The sequence below is a fragment of the Mandrillus leucophaeus genome, unplaced genomic scaffold (assembly GCF_000951045.1).
Source record: "Mandrillus leucophaeus isolate KB7577 unplaced genomic scaffold, Mleu.le_1.0 Scaffold798, whole genome shotgun sequence".
Lineage (NCBI taxonomy): Eukaryota > Metazoa > Chordata > Mammalia > Primates > Cercopithecidae > Mandrillus > Mandrillus leucophaeus.
Window position 1 is genome coordinate 2,542,227 of NW_012108674.1, and position 20,314 is coordinate 2,562,540.

The 20,314-nt window shown below is 39.2% G+C and overlaps 1 protein-coding gene across 2 annotated transcripts in view; it reads right to left on the reverse strand.

Annotated features, from left to right (window-relative positions):
- FAM227B (family with sequence similarity 227, member B) overlaps positions 1-20,314 on the reverse strand; it is a 279,211-nt gene that overhangs the window by 215,660 nt on the left and 43,237 nt on the right. For both annotated transcript variants that reach the window (XM_011967306.1, XM_011967307.1), the window contains one exon: positions 4,308-4,434. In XM_011967306.1, the coding sequence (XP_011822696.1) occupies positions 4,308-4,434 (127 nt within the window). The remainder of the gene's footprint in view (positions 1-4,307; positions 4,435-20,314) is intronic.

Consider the following 20,314-nt stretch of genomic DNA (forward strand, 5'->3'; position numbering starts at 1 on the left):
AAAAAAAAAAAAAAAAAAGTCAAGAGACAAACAAATTTGGTAAGCGTGTGCATAAATGGGAACCCTTGTACACTATTGGTAAGAATGTAGACTGATGTAGCTATTGAGGAAAACAGTATGAGAGTTCCTAAAGAAATTTAAAACAGAACTACCATGTGACCCAGCAATCTCACTTTTGGGTATATTACCCAAAGGAAATGAAATCACCACATCATAAGGGTATCTGCAGTCCCATGTTCATTGCAGCATTCTTCACAATAGCCAAGGCATAGAAACAGCCTAAGTGCTTACTGATTAATGAATGGATAAAAATATTTTGGTGTATATGTAAAACAGAATATTATTCTGCATTTTAAAAAAGGAGATCCTGTCATTTGCCCCACAATGTAGAACCTGGAAGGAATAATCCAGTGAAATATGCCAGACACAGAAATAAAAATATTTCATGATCTCACTGATATTTGGAAAATAAGAAAAATCAAAGACACAGAAATAAAGAATAAAACATTGGTTACTGGGACCAGGCAAGGTGGGTGGGGTAGAGCATGAGTGGAAAGATATAGGTTAGAGGTTATGAAGGAGCACATATGTAGGATGAACTAGTCTAAAGATCTAATGTACAACATGAAGGTACTAGTCAATAAAATTGTACTGTTAATAAAAAAATCATGGACAAAAAATTTTGAAAGCAATAAGGGAAAGAAAGTTCCTCACATACAAGGGAAAGTGGTGGCTTTCAGTGGATTTTTCAACAAAAACTTTGCAAGTTAGGAGACAGTCTGATTATGCAGTTGACACCTGAAGAATATAAATTGAAGTACTTGGGTTCACTTACATATGGATTTTCATCTGCCTCTACCACTGCCAAGACCAATCCCTCTTTTTCCTCCTTTTCCTCAGCCTACTTAACATGAAGATGACAAGAACAGCTCAGCCAAGCTTCTGATTCCGTGGAACATGGAGCACTTCATCAGTTTGGCCCCAGAAGGCACAACTGCTCTGGGGGACCTAAGCTTAGGGTCCCTGGAAGGTGGAGCATTGCCTCAGCTTTGGCACTGGAGAAGGAGGATGCTCTGGTAGGCTGAGACTTTGGGTCCCCAAGGGGTGGGGTGCTGTTTCACTTTGGGTACCAGGGGGTGCAAATGCTCCAGTGGGTCAAGGCTTCAGGTCCTGCCCCTTTCTCTCTCTACATCTAAAAATGTTGCAATGTAAAATTTAACTCTTTCAAGGGTTTCCTATAAACCCTGTAGCCTTTCTTCATTCTTTTTTCCTTTGCTCCTCTAACTGGATACTTTCAATTGACCTGTCTTAGAGTTCACAGATTCTTTCTTCTGCTTGATCAAGTCTGCTGTTGACACTGTCTATTGCATTTTTTATTTCATTCACTGTATTCTTAAGCTCTAGAGTTCTGGTGTTTTTAATTCCTATTTCTTTATTGATCTCATTTTGTTCAAGTATCTTTTTCTATTGTTTAGTTGTCTATCTGTGTTCTCTTTTAGTTCACTTAGTTTCCTTAAAGCAATTATTTTGAATTCTTTATCAGGAAATTATTGAGTATTCATTTATTTTGGGTTACTAGAAAATTATTGCATTCTGTTGGTGGTATCATGTTTCTTTGTTTTCCTTGTTTCTTTTTGCTTTGCATTAATGTCTGCACATTTGATGGTGCAGTCACCTCTTCCAGAATTTACATGTTGGTTTTGGTGGGGAAAGAGCTTCAACTGTGGGTGGATGTGAAGGCATTGGCTAGGTGAGGTGTCATGTTTCTGGCTTGGTGAGCATGCAACAGCTTACACTCCGCATGCAGCTCTGTCAGATGAAGTCAGCATCAGTGAAAATTGCAGCATCCTCAGTCGCCAAGGCTAGCGGTGTTTGCGATGGCTGTGAGGGTTGTTAGGGTCTTCAGTTAGAAAGGCTGCTGGGATATTACTAATCTCTTTTTCTCCCATAGTGGAATTCATGCCCACAGATATTCCTAAAAATGCCAGGTTCAGTTTGTGGGCATCCTCGTGGTGGTGGTGGTGGCATCAGTGTCTGATGTCCAGTGCCCACAAAGTGGCCATGGTGCCAGGATTTGGAGTATGAATACACATGAAGAGTCAGTGGCTCCAGGGTCTGGGGCAGTAGGGACATTGGTGCCTGTGGTGCAGGTTCCTTTGTAGCAGCATTAATAATGGTGTGTGAGGCATGTGAACTTTTGGAGAAACGAGAAAATGAGGTCTGGAGAATAAATTTCATGCAGAGCTCAGGAATCCGAGGTGGTGTTGCAGTGGGTCCAGTGTCATGGGTGCAGGTGTTTGCCCTGGGATCTGGGGTCCAGAGCATGGGCACGTGCACGTTTACTGTTGCTCTCGAGTCCACAATGCAGATGCAGCTGCTGCAGCAGTGGCTCTGGTGTCCATATGAGGTGTTTATAGAGCAGTTGTAGAGCTAGAGTTTAAAGTGCAGACATGTGTGGAGTAAAAGTGGTTCCATGGTCCCAGGTGCAGGCTAGCTTGTTGTGGAAATGACTTTGGAATATGAAACATGGACATGCATGCTCCTGCAACAAAGCTGAGGCCTAGAATGTGGGTATGCAAAGGGTGTCTGTGGCTCTGGAGTCTGTGGCATGCATGGTTTTGGATGCGACTAGCCCTGGGTAGCACAACAGTGGCTTCTTATTGAGGTTGGAGCACAGCAGTGTCTCTCTCTCTCTCTCTCCAGGAGGTCAAAACAGCAATGGCTGTTGGTTAACCATCTCAGTGGCAAGAGCCAGCAGTGTCCTCAAGACAAAAAGGATGAACACTAAGGGGACATCTGATGTGAAAGCTGCAGGGAGTGTGTGGCTGCCTCAGGAACTGTTGAAGTCCTTAGTAGAAAAGGCTGCTAGGATCCTTTGCAGAGCAGGCCACTGGAGACCAGAATGGTACCTGCCTCATGATTGATTCTGATATTCTCCACCTTTCTTTGTTCCTAGCTGTATCCAGATGTCTCACATATGTCAATCTCCCCAGAAATCCTTTCTGTGCAATTATTGGGTTTTGCTGTACTGTACTGCTGTAGGTTTTAAACATGATGTTTAAGCCCTTCTAGGACTATTTTTGTTCATGGGTAGCAGTCTAACTATTTTGTGTGTGTGCGTGAGAGAGATAAAAGCTGATATAACCTAATCCACCATGTTGCTCATATCATTTATCTCTCCCACTTCTTATAAGGACACCAATCATATTGGATTAGAGCCCACCCACGTAATGCCATTTAACCTTAATTACTTCTTTAAAGATCACACCTCCAAATACAGTCACATTGTGAAGTGTAGTAGAGATTAGGAATTTACTTCAACATATGAATTTTGGGGAAGATACAATTCAGTTCATAATAGGTCTGTAGAACATTATTCTACCCTTCATCATGTTCTTTTCTTATAGTATCTTTGTATGAATGCTGTGGTCATTTTGTTTTTGTTTCTTCTGTTTGAATTAATTTGATTTTTTATATAACTAGCAGGAGATTCTTACCTGTGTGTATTCATAGGTGGTTTCTCAGGGTTATTTTCAAGTCTTTACCTCTCAAAGCCTCCCTCCATAAGGTATAAAATACTTTCTTATAAAAGTGATTTGGTTAGTAAAAACTGACATTAAGCAGTTTTAAAAATTAGGTAACATTTAGATAGAAATATTTACAAGAACTATGTGAAAACAGTTAATAGTTTCTGGTGGTTAGTAATAATAACCTTAATAAAAAACGCCAGGAGGTCATTCCAGGAACATGAAACTATATTTCTCAACCTTAGTTTTAAACCCTAGTACTTAAATCTCTTGATAAATGTTCTAGGATTGAGTTTTACTTTCCTTTAGCTTTTCAATCCTACCATTTTCACCTACACAGTGATTAAAAAACAGGTTTTCCTTGATTAATGTTCTCTGAGAAATTAAATAATTTCTAGATTTTTTCCTAAATAATATTATTTGCTAATTAAATATAAGTAGTATTCTAAAAGCAGTTTAAAACATGTATGGTCCAAATATAGTACATACATGGTATGACTTTATTTCTGTGACATTTCCATTACAATTTTCCATAATATTTCCATAATAATTCCATTGCTTATAAGATATTGGCTTCTAAATTTAATAAGTAATTAATTATGGTAAAATGAAATTTTCAGAAGCAAGTAAAGAATATTTATTTTAACACATGGGTATTGCTATGGCACGCTTTGTGAGAAAAAGAACTACCAATATTTTTGGATGGAATAAATAAAATACTGCAACCCCAAAATTTTAAAAACCAAAACAATGATCAATATTTAAATGATATATTCATACCTGAACACCAAAGAAAAATGGTATTCCCTAGATCTTCTTTAAATTCATCATTAAAGAGGTAACTAGATTCTGGAAATGCTTCATGGAATGTTGCATATATGGCTTGTGCCAAACAATCAGGATATATCTACCAAAATAAAATCATATCAGATTAATTTTATATTTTTAAATTTTAATATATGTCAGCTGCCAAAGAAATTATTATTTTTTAAATTTGCCTTACAATTTATTAACCAAATAAAAATTTGCCATTTTTTAAATTCTAAAATCACATTTATATAAATTAATGTACATCACTATGCCTGATAGCTAAATTTGAACTGGAATATGTTTCAGTAAGGAGCAATGCCACCCTCTCCACTCCCTCCAACCACCTGGAAATTAAATTTCTTTGGTTTCCTTATGATTTTAAATTTTAGTTTTTAAAACTAGTTACACACTTATTTAATATTTTTAACTTTCATTTTATCTTCAAGGGTACATGTGCAGGTTTCTTATATAGTCAAATTGCACGTTAAGGAGGTTTTGTGAACAGATTATTTCTTTTTATAAACACTAGTACAATTTATTGAGAAAGTAAGTCTGAGTCACAGGCAGTGGAGGGAGAAGATGATGAAATTATTGGGTTGGATTGTTGTTGTTTTAAAAATTTATTTTGATTTCAATAGTTTTTGGGGAACAGGTAGTGTCTGATTGCACGGAAAAGTTCTTCAGTGGTGATTTCTGAGATTTTGATGCACTCATCACCTGAGCAATGCACACTGTACCCAATTTGTAGGCTTTTATCCCTCATGTCCCTCCCATTCCGATCCCCCTCCCATCCTTTCCCCTGAGTCCCCAAAGTCCATTATAAGCATGCCTCTGCATTCTCATAGCATAGCTCTCGCATATAAGTGAGACCATATGATGCCTGGCTTTCCATTCTTGAGTTACTCCACTTAGAATAATTGTCCCCAGCTCCATCCAGGTTGCTGTGAATGCCATTATTTCATTCCTTTTAATGGTTGAGTAGTATTCATATATATATATATATACACACACACCACATTTTCTTTATCCACTTGTTGGTTGGTAGGCATTTAGGCTGGTTTCATATATTTGCAACTGCAAATTGTGCTGCTATAAATATGCGTGTGCAAGTGACTTTTTCATATAATGTCTTCTTTTCCTCTAAGTAGATACCCATTAGTGGTATTGCTGGATCAAACAGTAGTTCTACTTTTAGTTCTTTAAGGAATCCCACACTGTTTTCCATAGTTGTTTTATTAGTTTACATTACCACCAGCAGTGTAAAAGTGTTCCCTTTTCACCACACCACATATGATGTATCACACTAATTGATTTGCATATGTTGAACCATCCTTCCACTTCAGGAATAGCTGCCACTTGGTATTGATGAATGATCCTTCTAATGTATTGTTGAATTTGGTTTGCGGTATCTTGTTGAGGATTTTCGCATCAATATCCATCACTGATACTGGTCTGTGGTTTTCTTTTCTTTTCTTGATGTGCCTTTGTCTAGTTTTGGTATCCAAATAATACTGTCTTGTAGAATGAGTTTGGGAGTATTCCCTCCTCCTCTTTTTCTTTGAAATAGTTTGAGTAGAATTCGTATTAGTTCTTCTTGGAATGTTTGGTAGAACTCAGCAGTGAAGCCAGCAAGTCCTGGGCTTTTCCTTACTGGGATACTTTTTAATATGGCTTTGATCTCATTACTTTGTTTGTTCAGAATTTGAATTTGTTCCTGGTTCAATCTTGGGAGGTGGCAATATTTAGAACTCTGTCAATTTCTTCTAGATTTTCTGATTTATTGGCATACAGTTGCTCATGGTAGCGACTAATAATCCCTTGACTTTCTGCAGTATCAGTTGCAATGTCTCCTTTTTCATTTCTGATTTCATTTGTATCTTGCCTTTTTTACTTAGTCTGGCTAATGATTTGTCAATTTTTTATAACTTTTCAGAAAACAAACTTGTTTTATTGATCTTTCTTATCAGTTGTTTTCATTTCAATCTCATTTACTTCTGCTCTGATCTTTATTATTTCTTTTCTTCTACTAATTTTGGGTTTGGTTTGCTCTTGCTTTTCTAATTATTTAAGACACATGGTGAGACTGTTTCTTTTAAGTTGTTCTTTATTGATGTAGGCACTTACAGCTATAAATATGCCTTTTAGTACTGCTTTCACTCTATTCCATAGATTTTGGCATGTTGTGTTTCCATAATCATTTGTTTAAAGAGATTTTTCAAATTCCTTCTTAATTTCTTCATTGATCCACTGGTCATTAGGAGCATATTGTTTAATTTCCACGTGTTTGCTTTCCAAATTTCTTCTCGTTATTGATTTGCACATATATTTTTCCATTGTTATATCCTCTTGCTGAATTGACCCCTTTATTATTATATAATAACCTTCTTTGTTTCTTCTTACAGTTTCTGTATTTAAGTCTATTTTGTCTGATATAAGTATAGCAACTCCTCCTTTTTGGTTTCCATTGGCATAGAGTATCTTTCTTCATACCTTTATTTTCAGTCTATGTGTATCTTTATAGGTGAAGTGTGTTTTTTGTCAGCAATAGAACAATGAGTCTTATATTTTCATCCATTCAGCCAGTCTTTTAATTAGAGTTTAGTCCACTTACACTCAATATTATTATTGATAAAGGCTTACTTCTGTGATTTTGTTATTTATTTTCTTGTTGTTCTGTGATCTTCTCTTCCTTCTTTCTTTGTTCCTGTCTTCCTGTAGTGAAAGCGATTTTTCTCTGGTGACATGCTTTAGTTTCTTGCTTTGTATTTTTTGTGTATCTACTGTGTGTTTTTTGGTTTGAGGTTACCATGAGGCTTGCAAATACTATTTTAAGACCCATATTTTAACCTGGTAACAACATAACACTATTTCCATAAATAAACTAATAAAAACTCAATGTTTTAAATTTGTCCCCCCACTTTTTAACTTTTTGTTGTTTCTATTTATATCTTACTGTATTATGTCTTAAAAAGTTGTTGAAATTATAATTTTTTAATGGTTCCTCCTTTATTTAGTCTTTCTACTTAGGATAAGAGTAGTTTATACAACAGTTGCCGTGTTTTAATATTCTGTTTTTTCTGTGTACTTACTATTACCTGTGAGTTTTGTAAATGTAAGTGATTATTTATTGCTCATTAATGTTTTTTCTTTTTGATTGAAGTCCTTTCTTTAGCATTTCTTGTAGGATAGGTCTGGAATTGATGAAATCCCTCAGCTTTTGTGTGGGGTTTTTTTTTAATCTCTCCTTCATGTTTGAAGGATATTTTTGCCAGATATACTACTTTAGGGTAAATGTTTTTGTTTCTTCAGCACTTTAAATATATCATTCCATTCTCTTCTGGCCAATAAGGTCTCCACTGAAAAGCCTGCTGCCAGATGTATTGGAGCATTATTGTATGTTGTTTGTTTCTTTTATATTGCTACTTTCAGGATCCTTTCTTTATCCTTGACCTTTGGGAGTCTGATTATTAAACATCTTAAGTAATTTTCAGGTTAAATCTGCTTAGTGTTCTATAACCTCCTTGTACTTGGATACTGATATTTTTCTTTAGGTTTAGGAAATTGTCTATTATCCCTTTCAATAATCTTTCTACCCCATCTCTTTCTCTACCTCCTTTTTAAAGCCAATAACTCAGATTTGCCATTTTGAGGCTATTTTCCAGATCCTGTAGGCATGTTTCATTGTTTTTTATTCTTTTTTCTTTTGATTCCTTTGTGTGTTTTCAATAGCCTATCTTCAAGCTCACTAATTCCTTTTTCTGCTTGATACATTCTGCTATTTAAGGACTCTGATGCATTCTGCAGTGTGCCCATTGCATTTTCAGCTCCAGAATTTCTGCTTTATTTCTATTTCTTTGTTAAATTTATCTGATATAATTCTGATTCCTTCTTGTGTTATTCTGAATTGATCTGAGTTTCTTCAACGCAGCTATTTTTAAATCTCATCTGAAAGGTCACATATCTCTGTTTCTCCAAGACTGGTCCCTGGTGCCTTATTTAGTTAATTGCTGAAGTCTTTTCATGGATGTGTTGATGCCAGTTGATGTTCTTTCGTGTCTGGGCATTAAAGAGTTAGGTATTTATTATAATATCCACTGTCTGTGCTTATTTGTAGCTGTCCTACTTGGGAAGGCTTTCCAGATACTTGAAATAACTTGAGTAACACTATGGTTCTTGCAGACTCGTGGAGGCAATTCTCTGAATTATCAGGCAGATACTTTTGTTCTCCTCTCTTACTTTCTCCCAAACATACAGAATCTCTCTTTCTGTTCTGATACCTAAAGATGTAGGTGGAGTGACATAAGCACTCCTGTGGCTATCACCATTATGACTGCATTGGGTAAGACCTGAAGCCAGAACAGTGCTGGGTCTCACTGAAGGCCTGCAGCAATCACTCCCTGACTACTGTATATGTTTGCTCAAGGTCCTGGGGCTCTACAATCAGCAAGTGGCAAAGTCAGCCAGGCCTATGTCCTTCCCTTCAGGGTGGCGAGGTTCCCCAGGTCCCTGGTAGGTCCAGGTGTGCTGCCTGGGAGCCAGAGACTACACAAAAAAACCTTAGTGCTGGCACTCAAACCACAAGATGCAGTCCTTCCCATTCTTCCCTCCCCTTTCCAAAGGTAGAGTCATCTCACCCTGTAGCCACTGCCACACCATGCCATGAGTAATATTGCCAGACTATCAGCCAATCTTTCCTTAAGGGCCACAGGCTCTTAAATCAGCTCTTACTGAATGCTGCCTGACCTGGGACACAACCTTCAGGGAAGTGGGCTCCTCTCTGGCCCAGGGCAGGTTGAGAAATGCTGCCCAAGAGTCAAGTCCTGGAATCAGGGACCCCAAGAGCCCACCTGGTGCTCTTCCCGCCTGTGGCCATGCTGCAACCTGAAGCCAGCAAGTCTCAGAGTATCACCCAGGGCCCTCACTGTAGTACTTGGGTATTGCTGCTAGTTATTCAGGGCTCAAGGGCTCTTCAGTTAGCAGGTGATAATGCTGCCAGGACTGGGCCCTTTCCTTCAAGGCAGTATGTTCCATTTTTGCCCATGGTGTGTCTAGAAATGTCATCTGGAAGCTAGGGCCTGGAATAAGGGCCTCACATCTCTGTCTGATGCCCTATCCTGCTGGGGCTGAGCTGGTATCCAAGATGCAAGTCAAAGTCCTCCCCACTCTTCCCTCTCCTTTCCTCTAGCAGAAGGAAGGAGTCTCTTTTGGAGTTGCGAGCTGTGCAGCCTGGGGTTATGAAAGAGGTGATGCCAGTACTCCCTTGGCTGCCCCTACTGATGTGTCAATATGTTGCTTGCACACTCCAGTCCCTTGTCTCTGGACCTAGTTCAGTAATAGGTCTTGCTTAAGAGTCGCAGTCCTTATGGCCCAGACTTTCAGATTTTCTTGGAGACACAGAATGTGTAGCCCTCTGTGGCAAGGTTTGCAGGTTCTCAAGTTCTGACCACTGGCATCCACAATTCCCCTCTGTCTAGGGCTGGTTTAAATGCTCCCTCTGTGGGCCGGTATCAGCTGAGTTTGGTTCAGTTTTCTTTCTGCTCTAACAGGACAGCACTGATTAACTACCTCACAATATTGTGTTCTCCTTTCCCCAGCACCCAGAAATGCTCTCTGCACTACACTGCCACTGCTGGGGGTTGGGGAGGGGTGGTGGTGGTGATTTCGGACTGCTTTTCCTATCTCTTCAGTGCCTCTTTCAGTGATATTAAGCTAAAAACCAGGCACTATAAGTACTTGCCTGATTTTTGTTTTTTATGAAGGTTTTTCTTCCGTGTAGACAGTTGTTAACTTGGTGTCCTTGTGGGGGGACAATCAGTGAGGCTTCTATTCTGCCATTGTGCTCTGTCTCTGCCTGTTTTATCTTCAAGTAGAATAGCAACTTCTGCTTTTTTCCCATTTGCTAAGTAGATTTTTCTCCATCCCTTTACTTTGAGCCTATGGGTATCACTGTATGTGAGATTGGTCTCTTGAAGACAGCATGCAGTTGGGTATTCTTTATTCGACTTGCCACTCTGTCCCTTTTAATTGAGGCATTTAGCCCATTTACATTCAAGGTTATTATTGATACATGCAGATTTAATCCAGTCATTGTGTTTTTAGCTGGTTATATGCAGACTTCTTTATGTGATTACTTTATAATGTCGTTGGTTTAGTGGCCAATAAAAATCTTTCCTTTCCATATTTAGCACTCTCTTCAGGACCTCTTATAAAGCAGATTTGTTGGTAGTGAATTCCCTTAACATTTGCTTATCTGAAAAGGATCTTATTTCTCCTTCACTTACAAAGTTTAGTTTGGCTGGATATTAATTCTCGTTTGGAAATTCTTTTAAGAATGCTGAATATAGGCCGCCAATCTCTTCTGGGTCGTAGGGCTCTTGCTGGAAGGTCTGCTGGTAAATTGGTGAGGTTTCCTTTGTAGATGATTGCCTCTTCTCTCTAGCTGCCATTAATGTTTTTCTTTCATGTCAACCTTGGAGAATCTGATGACTATGTGTCTTGGAGATTGTCTTCTTGTATAGTATTTTGTAGTTCTTCACATTTCCTGAATTTGAATGTTGGCCTCTCTAGCGAGGTTGGGTAATTTTTCATAAACAATATTCGGAAATGTTTTCCATGCTGCTTGCTTTCTCTCCCTTTTTCAGGGATGTCAATGAGTCATAGATTTGGTGTCTTTACATAATCCCATATTTCTAGAAGGTTTTGTTCATTCCTATCTATTGTTTTTTCTTTACATTTGTCTGACTGGTTGATTTTGGAGAATCAGTCTTTGAGCTGTGAAGAGTCTTTCCTCAGCTTGGTCTATTCTGCATTAATACTTGCAACTGTATTCTGAAATTCTTGAAGTGAGTTTTTCAGCTGTATCAGTGCTGCTTCTTTTTTAAAATGGCCATTTTGTCTTTTACCACCTGTATAATTTTATTGCATTTCTTAGAATCCTTGGATTGAGTTTCAATGAATTCTTTCTCATCTGTATTCTAAATTCTATATTTAGAATTAGGTTATTATTGACATATGCAGATTTGACCGGCTCATCGAGTTTGGCAAGTGACCCGGGAACCATTTCATCCTAATTGAGAACCATTGCTGAAGAACTAGTATAGTTTTTTGGAGATAAGCAGTCTATCTTTTTGAGTTCCCAGAGTTCTTGCACTTACTCCTTATCATCTTTGTGACCTGATGTTTCTTCAATCTTTAAAGTTGCTTTCTTTGGATTTTTTTTTCTCTTATTTGATTTTGTCAGGGGGTTAATTGTGGTATAAGGTGGGTTCAGTTTATTGACTTTGTTTCTGAAAGAAATTAGAAAGCTATACAGCTCGGCCCAGCACTCCTGGGCAGGGTGCTCCAACTCTGGAGAGCTAGTATCCTGCCCCAGCTTTGCTCCCTGGCCCCTTGAGGTTAGAAACCTGCTGTGCTGGTGGGCCAAAGTGTTCTTGGGCCACAGGCCACAACACTCTGATGTGTGGTGCCAGCGAAAGCACTTCATCAGACAGGGGCCATTCTGCTGGAACTCTTGATGGCCAGGTACTGTTTGTCACTGCAAGAGCTTTAATGTAGGCCCCCAGGAGGCAGTCCATTTGGTCATCCAATGACATACCGCAAGCAACCATGGACAGGCTGGACCAAAGGAGAGGCTGGTAGACAGGGGGCACTCAGGTAAGACTGGTCCATCTCCCAGGCAAGGATATCCTGCTCTGTTCAGGTCTGACAGTTCCCCTAAAATGAAAGTCTCCTAGGGCAGCATGGCAAGCCTTCAGATATGGGCATTCCTGTTGTGCTCCATCACAGACATTCCCGCACTAATCCCTCTGGCCTCTGCACAGGCTAGAGTTCTGCCCCAACATATCTCCAACCAGCTCTCCCTGCTAGCTCAAGTGTCCATAGGGGTCACTGGTCCTTTGTTGCCAGGATTCCAGAGGTCCCTGATGAGAATGGGTTGCCCCTTGCCTGCTCACCTCACCTCTTCCCCAGGAGTCACTGGGGCCAGAAACAAGTCCCCATGCATGACAGCCCCATGCAGAGTTCCCATATTCCTCTCCCCCCATCCCAGCATGTGTGTTCTGCCTACATCCACTCTCAATGCCTTCCCTCTGATGACATGCTCAGAGTGCACCAGTCTTCCCAATATCCCAGTCCCTTGGTAGCAGATATTCCTCCTGGTTGCATCTAGTCAGCCACCTTAGAAATTATTATTTACTTTATGAAACATACATGCCTTTTTTTCTTATAACTTGCTTTTGGCCATTTTATTACTTCTTTGTACCTTTAATTGAGGGACATAAACAAGTAAGAGTTAAAAATCCAGTCAATCTGACAATGTTTTGTGAAAAAAGCTTAATTCAGATAGAGAATAAAATTAACAATTAAGGCTTCATAATTATTCATTTCACTTAACCTTGCTGTTGCTATCCTCTTTTAGAAAGTCATGTATAAAGGAGTTTAAGATGGCGAAAGTCATGTATAAAGGAGTTTAAGATGGCAGAAGCAGCTAGTATACGCTGCTCTTATGGAGATGAAACAAACTGGTGAGTAAATACTAGTTCCTCAAGTGGATTGTCAAGGAGATGCGATGAAGATTCACCAAGGAAGCAACAGGACCAACAAAGAACTAAGAGGATTGAAGCCAGGCAGCTGCCCACCCAGAACTGATGTAGAGTTGGGGGAAGCTCCCTAATGCAGGGAAAGGTGAGTGAGTGAGAGTCCTGAGGGGATCTACACTTCTGTGATAGACCTTTGCAATCCCAGACATAAGAGATATTCCTGACCCCCAGGAGCCTCCAGATTGAGACAGAGAGCCACTTAGAGTCTTTGCAGAAGAACCATTCAAGCCCACCTGGAGCCCTACAGGCCTTGAATCCCTGAGTAGTGCAGTGCCATCTGCTGTAGCCCCAACAGAGGCTACAGCCATGGTGCAAAGAAGCAGCCAGAATGCCCCACTGCTCCTCAGTAGGCAATGCTTGCCAGCATGGGGTTCCAGCAGAGTGGTCCCACCCCTACCTGAACCTGGGTGGTCATGGCTCTGAGCTTCTCCAGGAAGTACCCAGGCTACAGACCATGTGACCACCTATCCCCACTGCTCCTCACCAGGCAGGGCTTGCTGACTTGGGCTCCTAATGTGGCAGCCCCAACTTTGCCTGAATACTGTGGGTGGTCACAGCTCTGCATTTCTCCAGGAAGCACCCAGACTGAAGACCGTGTGACCGCTACCCACACTGCTCCTTGCAAGGCAGGGCTTGTCAACTTGGGTTCCCAGTGCAGCAGCCCTGGATCCACCTAAACACCTGTTGTCCATCACAGGTCTGCATTTCTCTGACAAAACTCCAAAAGGTAACAAACAAGACTTAGCACCTTTGCATTGTTCTGACAGTGAAGTCCAGCACTGCTTGGGTAAGAGTGAAGTACAAGTGTGCCATGTGCCCCACAGCTGCCAGTCTCCACTGCCCCAGCTGAGGGATCTTCTCCTTCTCAGTGAAAGGCCCACTGCACAGCCAACCTTACCCTACTTAAACATTTCATCTGCAGTCCCGAGCCATTCTGAAAACCCAACTCCCACAGGTTTGTGATATTCCTTTTGGTTCCCCTCCACCTAAGTGTTCTGCCTGCCCTTGGTTTCCATCATCTAAGCATTCTACCTGCCACCACCTAAGAGTTTGGCCAGTGATCCAGGGACCAACCTGCCACTCTTCACCACAACCAGCATTTGAACTTTGTGTTTGCCTGATTTTGGCACAGCCCTTTCAGGACTCATACCCACTGTTCTGCAAGCCATCTAGGAGCCTGGGAATTACCTACCTATACCCTATCTACCCTGTTCCAACTCTACAGGCACTGGACCACTTCCCCGGGGCCTGAAGTCAGTTTGACCTATCCAGCCACTACCATCAGAACAAAAACTCGCTCATGTGGGCCCAAAGGTGAAAACTGCCCCCCACCCACCCACTATTTACAAGCAGCAGCCGTACTGTTACACTGGCAAATAGGTGAGCCATAAAACTGTCTGAACAGGTTCAGAGATTAAATTATGCCCTGAAGCCACTCCCACAGATAGTCACAAAATAGGTATTTATTGTGGCTCTCAACCTCATTGTAGTCCAGAGATAGACTAGAATATGAATCTAAACTAGGAGTCATGAACCCTGGAACAGTTGTGTAATAGGAAAACAGATCAAGTTCCTGCCTATGTAGGACAAGAAGCTGGTGCAGCCATCTCAACTCCCTGCAAGTCTTTAGTGCACTTCATAAGGAACTCCTCCCACTAACCCTCATCAGGGCAGGTGCCTGTGCTTGCCATTTGTGTATCTGTGGGAAAGCAAGGGGCTCCAGCTTGATGCAGCTGTGTCTCTCCAACCCCACAGAACAGAAAGCTTAGCTTACGGCACCAGGTACTCCAATGTCCAGTCCTTCACTTGAAACAACAGAGAGCAACTCAATAAACAAAGATCAGGTACATACCTACCTGCTTATGTTGCAACTGGCTCTCACCTGAAAGCACTATTGACCAACTTGTAGGTCAAACTGCACAGCTCAATATAAAACCAGCCCACAGAAGTGCATAAAGAAATAGAAGCAAAGCCAAAACACCATAAGGCAATAGAGGCAAAGCCAAAAGACCCATCCACTCCTCCCCAGATGAGCAGGAACTAGCATAAGAATTCTGACACCATGGGCCGGGTGTGGTGGCTCACGCCTGTAATTCCTGCACTTTGGGAGGCTGAGGTGGGCAGATCACAAGGTCAAGAGTTCGAGACTAGCCTGACTAACATGGTGAAACCCCGTTTCTACTAAAAATACAAAAATTGGCAGGGTGTGGTGGCACATGCCTATAATCCCCGATACTCAGGAGGCTGAGGCAGGAGAATCACTTGAACCTGAAAGGTGGAGGTTGCAGTGAGCTGAGATTGTGTCACTGCACTCCAGCCTGGGTGACAGAATGAGACTCCAAGACTGTCTCCAAAAAAAAAATTCTGACACCAAAAATATCTGAACACCACCAAAGGATCACTCTAGTTCCTCCGCAATGGTTCCTGACTGAAAAAGAAACTCAGAAATGACAAGTAAGAATTTAAAGCATGGATTGCAAGGAAGCTCAATGAGATTCAAGAAAAGATTAAAAATCAACACAAAGAAACTTCTAAAGCAATCCAGGGAATGAAGGAAGAGCTAAACATCATGAAAAGAAATCAATTAGAGCACCGGAAATAAAAATCTCACTGAAGAAATTTCAAAATACCACTGAAAGTTTTATCAATAGTCTAGACGAAGCAGAAGAAACACTTTCAGAGCTTGAAGACCAGTATTTTGAACTAACCCAGTCAGACAAAAATAAAGAAAAAATAATAATAAAAAAAAATGAACAAAGTATCAAAAAATGGGATTATGTAAAGCAACCAAATGTATGAATTACTGGTATTTCTGAAAGAGAAGGAGAACAAGTTCACAACCTGGAAAACATATTTGAAAAAATAATTCAAGAAAAATTTCCTAATTTTGCTAGAGATATAGACATCCAGATTTAAGAAATCAAGAGAACACCTGCCAGATACCATACAAAATGAATATCATGAAGACATACAGTCACCAGAGTGTCTAAGGCCAATGCTAATAAAAATATCTTACAGTCACCTAGAGAAAATGGTCAGATTATGTATGAAGGGAATCCCATCAGGCTTACAGCAGACTTCTCAGCAGAAACCTTTCAAGCCAGAATAGATTGGAGGTCTATTTTCAGCACTGTCAAAGAAAGTGAATTCCCACCAAGAATTTCATATCCCACTAAACTAAGCTTCATAAGTAAAGGAGGAATAGAATATTTTTCAGACAAGCAATCACTAAGGTAATTCAGTACCACTATACCAGCCTTATAAGATATCATTAGGGGAGTTCTAAATGTAGAAACAAAAAAAAAAGATGCCTACTAACACAAAATCAAACTGAAGTATATAACCCACATACACAATAAAGCAACTACACAATAGAAGATACAAAACAATAAGCTAAGAACTTCACAATAAAATCAAAATCTCACATATCAATACTTACTTTGAATGTATACGGTCTTAATGCCCCACTTAAAAGGAACAGAGTGGCAAGTTGACTTAAAAGACAAGACTCATCTATCTACTTTCCTCAAGAGACCCAACTCACATATAATGACACCTACAGCCTCAGGGTTGGAGAAAGATCTATCATGCAAAGGGAAAACAAAAAAGAGCAAGAGTAGCTATTCTTATAAGATAAAACAGACATTTAACTCATAACAGTAAAAAAGGACAAAGAAGGCCCTACATAATGACAAAGGGTTCAATTCAACAAGAAGCCTTAACTTTCCTAAATATATACACATCCAATATTGAAGAACCCAGATTCATAAAACAAGTACTTATGGACCTATGAAAAGACTTAGCCACACAATATTAGTGGGAAACTTCAACACTCCACTGACAGCATTAGACAGATCATCAAGGCAGAAAACTGACACAGAAGTTCTGAACTAAATTCAACACTTGATCAGTTGGACCTAATAAATATCTAAAGAGCACTCCACCTATCAACTACAAATGTGCATTATTCTCATCTTCACATGGAACCTACTCTAAGTTCAACCACATGCTCAGCTATAAAGCAGGTCTCAATAAATTCAAAAAAAGTTAAATAATACCACAGTGGAATAAAAACACAAATCAATATCAAGAAGATCTTTCAAAACCACAAAATTACATGAAAATTACACAACTTGCTCCTAAATGATTTTTGGGTAAACAACTAAGTTATGCAGAAATAAACAAAATATTTGGAATGAATGAAAACAGAGATACAACGTGCCCAAATTTCTGGTAAGGCAGCCAAAGCAATGTTAAGAGCAAAGTTTATGGCACTAAACACCTACATAGAGAAGTTACAAGGATCTCAAATTAACAGTATAACATTACACCTAAAGGAACCAGAAAAATTAGAACAATACAACCCCAAAGCTAGTAGAAGACAAGAAGTAACTAAAATCAGAGCAGGTCTTAATGAAGTTGAGACCCAGAAATCCAGACAAAGGATCATCCAAGTCAAAAGCTGATTCTTTGAGAGGATAAACAATGTCAATAGACTACTATCTAGATTAATAAAGAGAAAAAGAGAGAAGATACAAATAAACATGGTCATAAATGACAAAGGAGATACTACAAACAATCCCACAAAAATACAATAGATTCTCAGAGATTATTATGAACTCTACACACACAAATTAGAAAATCTAGAATAAATAATAAATTCCTAGAAATATAAAACTTCTGATGACTGAACCAGGAAGAAATTGAAACCCTGAACAGACCAATATCAAATTCTGAAGTTGAATCAGTAATAATAATAATAATAATAAACCTATGTACCAAAAGGAATCCTGGACCAGACAGACTCATAGTACAATCTACCAGCTGAACAAAGAAGAGCTGGTACCAATCCTACTTAAACTATTCAAAGAAACTGAGGAACCTTAGCGGGGCTTCTCCTCACATATTCTACCAAACCAGCATCAGGGTTGGAGAAAGATCTACCATGCAAAGGGAAAACAAAAAAAGAGCAAGAGTAGCTATTCTTATAAGATAAAACAGACATTTAACTGATAACAGTAAAAAAGGATGAAGAAGGCCATACATAATGATAAAGTGTTCAATTCAAAAACTCTGATACCAAAATCTGGAAAAGACAAAAGGAAAAAAAAAAAAACTATAGGCCAATATCCCTGATGAACACAGAAGCAAAATTTCTCAACAAAATTCTAGCCAACAAATACAGCAGTATATCAAAATGTGAATTCACCATGATCAAATAAGCTTTATTCCTGTGATGCAACATTGGCTCAATGTACACAAATCAACAAATGTGGTTCACCACATAAATAGAATTTTTTAGAAAAATGATCATCTCAACAGATGCAGAAAAAGCATTTGATAAAACTCAACATCGCTTCATGATAAAAATCCTCAAAAAAGTGGGCACTGAAGGAACATACCTCAAAATAATAAGAGCCATCCATGACAAACCCATAGCCAATATCATACTAAAAGGGCAAAGGCTGGGAGCATTCCCCATAAGAACTGAAAAAAAGCAAGGATGCCCACTCTCACCATTCCTAATTAACTAGTACTGGAAGTCCTAGCCAGAGCAATCAGGCAAGAAAAAGAAATAAAAGGTATACAAATAGTAAAAGAAGTCAAATTATCTCTCTTCACTAATGATATAATTGCATACCTAGAACATCCTAAAGACTCTGCCAAAAGGTCCCTAAGACTGATAAACAACTCCAGTACAGTTTCAGAATACAAAACCAATGTACAAAACTCAGTAGCATTTCTATACACCCATAATGTTAAAGCTGAGAGCCAAATCAAGAATGCAATTGTATTTACAAAAGCCAAAAATAAAATACCCAGGAATGCAGCTAACCAGGGAGGTGAAAGATCTCTACAAGGAAAACTACAAAACACTGCTCAAAGAAATCATAGGTGACACGAACAAATGGAAAAGCATTCCATACTTGTGGAATGGAAGAATCAACATTGTTAAAAATGGCCATACTGCCCAAAGCAATCCACAAATTTAATGCTATTCCTATCCAACTACCAATGCTATTTGTCACAGAAGTAGAAAAATCTATTCTAAAATTCATACTGAACCACAAATGAGCCCAAACAGCCAAAGCAATCCCAAGCGAAAAGAACAAATTTAGAGACATCACATTACCTGAGTTCTGACTATACTGTAAGGTTACAGTAACCAAAATAGGATGGTATTGGTTCAACAGCAGACACATATTCAAACAGAAAGGACAGAGAAGTCGGAAATAAAGCTGCACACTTATAAACATCTGATCTTCAACAAGTAGACAAAACAAGCAATCAGGAAAGGACTCTTTAGTCAATAAATGGTGCTGGGGTAACTGGCTAGCAATATGCTGAAGAATAAAACTGGACTCCTACCTATCACTATATACAAAGATTGACTCAAGATGGATTAAAGACAAATATAAGATGTAATACTATAAAAATCCTAGAAGAAAACCTAGGAAGTACCTTTCTGGACATTGGCCTTGGCAGACGTGACTAAGTCTGCAAAAGCAACTACAACAAAAACAGAAATTGACAAGCAGGATCTAATTAAACTAAAAAGCTTCTGCACAACGTAGGAAACTATCAACAGCATAAACAGGCAACCTACAGAATAGGAGAAAATATTCACAAACTAATTATCCAACAAAGGCTCAATATCCAAAATCTATAAAGGAACTTAAGCAATTCGACAAAGAAGAAATAATCCCATTAAAAAGTGGATAAAGGAAATAGCCAATTCTCAAAGGAAGACATACACACAGCAAACAAACATATGAAAAAATGCTTAATATCACCAATCATTAGAGAAATGCAACTCAAAACCACAGTGACATACTATCTGACATCAGTCTGAGCATGCATTATTAAAGATTCAAAAACAATGGATGCTGGCAAGGCTGCAGAGAAAAAAAAATGCTCATGCACTGTTGGTGTAAATGTTTATTAGTTCAGTCACTGTGGAAAACAGTTTAGAGATTTCTCAAACAACTTAAAAAACAGAACTACCATTAGACCCAGGAATCCCATAACGGCATGTTTACTCAAAGGAAAATAAGTCATTCTATCAAAAAGACACATGCACTTGTATGTTCATCATGGCACTATTCACAATAGCAAAGACATGGAATCAACCTAACTATCCATCAGTGGTGGACTGGATGAAGAAAACGTGGTACATAAACAACATTGAATACCATATAGCTATAAAAAGGAACAAAATCATGTCCTTTGCAGCAACATAGTTGCAGCTCCATTAATCTAAGCTAATTAACACAGAAACAGAAAATCAAATACCACATGTTCTCTAAGTGGGAGCTGAACATTGAATACATATGGACATAAAGATGAGAACAATAGACACTGGGGACTACTAGATAGGGG